At 46.4% G+C, this 5,029-nt stretch overlaps 1 protein-coding gene across 2 annotated transcripts; it reads right to left on the bottom strand.

Annotated features, from left to right (window-relative positions):
* LOC125530374 lies at window positions 1-3,071 on the bottom strand. 2 transcript variants are annotated; one of them, XM_048694778.1, is made up of 4 exons: window positions 2,845-3,071; window positions 2,602-2,767; window positions 636-707; window positions 1-429 (listed from the first exon to the last, which is right to left on the bottom strand). In XM_048694778.1, exons 1-4 carry the CDS (start codon window positions 2,910-2,912, stop codon window positions 256-258), a joined length of 480 nt encoding a protein of 159 aa, XP_048550735.1. In that variant the 5' UTR covers window positions 2,913-3,071; the 3' UTR covers window positions 1-255. The 2 variants fall into 2 exon arrangements, with proteins under 2 accessions (XP_048550735.1, XP_048550736.1); XM_048694779.1 differs by having other exon boundaries at window positions 2,848-3,047.
* Between the last annotated feature and the right edge of the window lie 1,958 nt (window positions 3,072-5,029).

The following is a 5,029-nucleotide window of genomic DNA, read 5'->3' as shown; positions in this document are numbered from 1 at the left end:
TACAAACATTGGTTAGACATTTAATTTCTTATTTGGTCTGCATCCGGCGTTCGGTCGTGCATCTAGGCTCTGCTCTGCCTAAGCGCACTGTTTCCTTACATAACCACCATTTCATGGCCAGGTTCACATCAAATTTGTGTACTTTCCATAACTATCATAAGCATGTGGACTGTCTTTGATAAATTTGACAGGGAGCTTACAAGAAAATTATGTAAACAAGGGCCAAGAGTGAGACCTTACAGTTACACATTAGAATTAGATGGCCGCTCCATCAAGTAGACTGCAAGTAAAATCATTGTTCGCCAGCTCTATTTTGTCTGCCTTGACAACAGCACTTAGTTGAAGGGGTGCAAAGCTCCGATCAGGGCCATAGAAATGAGGAAAGTAGTTACAGCCATCAGCTGCCTCATAAATTAAGCCATCTGCAATCTAAGATACACATGAATAATAAATTGTACATGTAAATGCCGTTGCATCAATAGGTGGCAATTTATGCATGTGTCCTAACACCCGTATAGATAAGTACACTAACCATAGTAAATATAGATCTAAAGATACAAAAAATTGGTAATTTCCTCAATAGCTACAATAAACTGATAGGACAAGAAATAAAATGGATGTTTAAAGATTAATACCTTGACAGTGTCAATTTGTAGCAGGTATAGATCATTTTGCCCACGGAAATAATTCTTTAGCGTCATCTTCACCTACACCAAGTCAAGGATTAAAAAAACTTGACTTTTGAGAAGGACAACGCGCGCGCGCACACACACACAGAGATGAATGCATATGATTCATATTTTCTGCAAAAAAAGGTATGATTCATATTTTCTGCAAAGAAAAAGGGAAAAGACTCCAGATCAAGTCACACCATTGAAATAACAGGGATGATATGTGAATTTTTTTTTGATATAGTCTCTTGGCATAACAGATAACACTGATTAGATTGAAGCTGGTACAGTAGAAGTCAGTGCTCAACAGATATTACAACACCAGAACATGTGACAGTTCTAGAAAGTGAATGGAAGACGGCCCTTTTATCCAGTTGGTCCAGGATGCTAGGTCATGCTCATTGGGAAACTGTCTGCACATGTCCTTTTGGACTGACCAGTGAACTTCAGCTGGGTGGTTTGCTTTCTTGTTTCCATACCATTTTTCTTTTGCCATCAATCACTTTGTTCAGTCGCCTCGCAATTTATTGGGGATCAGGACATTAAGCTGCACCCTAACCTGTCCACAACTGCTGCTGCTGAACTAGATAGCCTGCACCAAATTATTTGTGACATTCAAGTAGTGGACCACAATTCCGAGAGTGATCTGAGATTGGGATGGTTAAATTGCAAACCGCCCTGTACTGCTTTCTTCTACGGTTCTACCGGTTACTCACAACGCGTGCCATCTTTTGGTCTCCTGCTAAATACATTTGGTGCTCTGTGATCCCAAAGAAATATTGTGTGTTTCTTTGGCTTGCTTTCAGAGCAAGATTGAATACACATGAAAATATGACAAGTGTTGGAGGAATATTCAGAACTGTTTCTGTGACTGTTGTCCCGCTGTTGAGTCAATTAACCATATCATTCTGTGATGCAAGGAGACGCATGACCTTTTCACAGATTTGGGTCTCCTACCTCCGGCTGAATCCTTGGTCTCCATTCTTTCTTTTATGCAAACTGCCAGGCCTGATGATCCTCATTAGCACATAACCTTCGCAGACTGCACGATGCAACTCTGGGAGGTCCACAACAAACAGATTTTTGATCATATTTTCATCCCTCAGGCTGTCTCCCGGGAACAGATTGCAAGCATGACTAAGCTATGGAGCAACAGAATTGAGAACCATTCTGTGAAGGATTTCTCGGTTTCTTCTGCAGAGTGTTCGGCCCTACCATTTTCCCCTTTCTGTTTCCTCGTTTTATTTATGTTGCTTTGTAACTTGTTTTGAACCCGAGACTTCGGCCTGTTTGGAATATATAAGGTAGAATGAGGCCTACCTTCTTATCCCCGATTTTTTAAAGAAAAAAGCCTAAAAACACATCGTTTTCAGTTTAATTTCTCAACAGGAGAAATTTGCCAAATTTTATGTTATTTTGGTACAATATGCTAATGTTTTTTTAACAGCATTGATCTACATCTCGTTCCATGAATCATTCTTCAACTGCTTGTTAGTGTATTACGGATCATTACAAATTACTTGGTAGTACCAACCTAAACGAACTGAAAGATTTACTCAGAAAAGACATCCACTACAGTTACAGTATGGACTACTGTATTTGGCATAACCAGAGGAATAAGCCCCAGATCTGGACGAGGCTAAGAACCCGAAGCTCAGAAGAAGGGTTCGCAATTCCAGTCTTCTAGATCAACAAAAGCAACGAAATCATACAGGAATTGGCACCTCCCAGCAGCATATACACCCGTGAGTCCATGGTCAAATCCCAAAGTCCAAATCAAGCAATACAGGGGAGATCTACTGACGGAACAATAAATCTACACTAGAATCTGAAGCAGAGTGCACATCTAACAGAGCCGAGAGATCTGGACTCCTGGAGGGGAAAGGAGGGGGCTAAAAGACGGAAGGAATCGAAGAGATTGTGGGGGTACCTGGGCGAGGTCGCTGAGGTGGAAGCAGCCGGTGGAGCGGTCGAGGTCGCCGCCGAGCGTGCCGCCGGTGCGCTGGAGCTCCGCCCACTCATTCCCCGTGCTGATCCGGTACACGAACGCTGGCGGCGGCGGCGGCGGCGTTGCCATTGCGGTGGCCCGCCAACAACTGCGTTGTCCAAAGCGAAGTAAGTGGGCCGTAGTACGTGTCTGGCAGTAAAATAAGCTGAAGCAGAGGAACAGCACCACCAAACGTCAGCCCACCGGCGATGCCCACCACGCCGGCGTTCTCCTCCGCCGTCTCCAAGCTCCATGCGAGACGCCACTCCCCTCCACCATGAAGTAGCTACACGCTCATCTCCTCCCCTCCGCCTACCGCCATTGCAGCTCCTTCCCGTACCTTAAGGAAAAATATCTGTGCAGACCGACTGCTTTGAGCGGTTTTGAGCCGAATATCCACTTCGGTGCCCCGGCTCGGATGAACCCGGTGAACAGTATAGTGATTAAAGAAAAAACAAAGGCAGCCGGTGCATGTACCTCCCGCAGGGTCATCAAAGGTTCGACCATTTTGGATCTATTATACACAGCTTTTTTTTCTACATTTCTGTAAGGACTGTTTTCAGGACTTAAATTCGTGATCTCATGGTTACAAGGAAGCAGCTTTACCGCTACGTATACATGGCCATGGGTTGGGCCGGGCCGGGCCTGGGCCAGGCCTAAAAAAGCCCACGGCAGAAAACTGAGGCCCAGACCCTCCTAGGCCCTATCATCGGGCCTACTTTTCAAGCCCAAGCTTGGCCCATCTGGTAAAAAACCATGAAAAGTCCTTAGGGCTTAGGGCCGTGGGTCGGGCTTCTTTCTTAAAATGCCAATATGCCAAGTCCAAGCCCGTCCAGGCCTTACTGGTGAGCTCAAAACTCAGGCCCAAGCCCGGCCCACGGGCAAGCCCATCGGGCCTAGGCCCTGGATTTTAGAGTCAGGCCTGGGTGGGCCGACAGGGCCGGGCCGGAGAGGGTCAGGACTACCGCTACGCCAAGACTCCCCTTCAGTACAGGGATTAAAGATAGAAAAAAATCAAAAAATCTGAATTATTTTTTGCAAGCAAGATGCACATGTGTGATGTTCGTGCAAAATTTGATAAAGTTTGGACATTTGAGGAGCGCATGGCAAAAAAGACAAATTCAGGAGTGAATAGTATTGTTTTCAAATGTCTCCCACATACCTGAAATATATTTTGCCACGAGCTACTCGTATGTTCAAACTTCACGAAATTTGCACGAGTATCACACATCTGAGCATCTTGCATAAAAAAATAGAATTTTTTCAAATCATTTAGAATTTTTTACGATTTACTGTTGATGCCCGGGCTCATCTGAGCCCGGGCACCAAAACGCCGGTTCCAAAACCTTCTACTTGGAAAATGTATGTTAAGAAACCGTCACCTCACAAACAACTAAAAATGTCACCAAAACGTTCGCAAACGTCACCTCTCCTAGCGAACGTTCATCAACTAAGGGGGTCAATAGATAAAGCAATGACCAAAATACGACCAGATACAAACACACCTCGCCAAAACACACGCATAAACCCAAGACAAGATAAAGGGTGCTGAGATACAACAACACTACCCCATATAACTTCAAGCAAATAAAGATGTGCAATAAGCAACGCTAGGGAGTAAAAAGGAGCCTCAACCGTGAACGATCCACCATAAAGAGACGATGCCTAACGCCGCCGAGACATGAACTCCAAGACGAGACCTTCAAGAAGGGCACGACATCGAAAACGCCACCACCGTCCTATCAAAGGATCTAGAATTCACCTAGAGATACCCCAAAGGGAAAAGAGTAATTGTGACAAAGCCTTCAAGAAGGGTACAACGCCCATGGATGTCGCCGCCGTCGGTTTGGCCAAAGCTAGACATGGATTTCCCACTGGTAAGCACATTTTGCCTCGAACAGGGTGCGGCCAATCGCCGATCTACCGTACCACCGCCATGAAGTGACTGACCCCAACCTCCATGCTGCCCACACGACCATGGAAGTTGGTTAGCACCCGAGCCAAGCATTCCAAGGGTGTGTTTGGTTTCTATCATCAACCGGAATGTCATGAGTTGGACCTGCTCCTAGGCCTTGTTCCAGCGTTTAGTTCGTAACCGGCATGGAACCCACTCGTTCCCTACGACCGAATATTCGGCTCAGATCCGGAACCGACCGATACCTTCAAATCGAAGGAATTACAAGGAACCGGTCGTTCGCTCCCTTTCCTCTCCCGTAACGCTATCCCCTCCCTCTCTGTGCGTCGCCGCTCTCTCGCCTCGCCCCTTTCTCTCTCCCAGGTGCGCCGCCGCTCCCTCGTCGCACCTGCCTCTCCGGCATGCCATCGCTCCCTTGTCGACCCTGCCACTCCGGTGTGCCGCCGCTCCCTCCTC

Source organism: Triticum urartu, unplaced genomic scaffold (genome assembly GCF_003073215.2).
Source record: "Triticum urartu cultivar G1812 unplaced genomic scaffold, Tu2.1 TuUngrouped_contig_6272, whole genome shotgun sequence".
Lineage (NCBI taxonomy): Eukaryota > Viridiplantae > Streptophyta > Magnoliopsida > Poales > Poaceae > Triticum > Triticum urartu.
The sequence above is the reverse complement of the archived record's forward strand: the minus strand, read 5'-3'. Positions and strand labels throughout refer to the sequence as shown.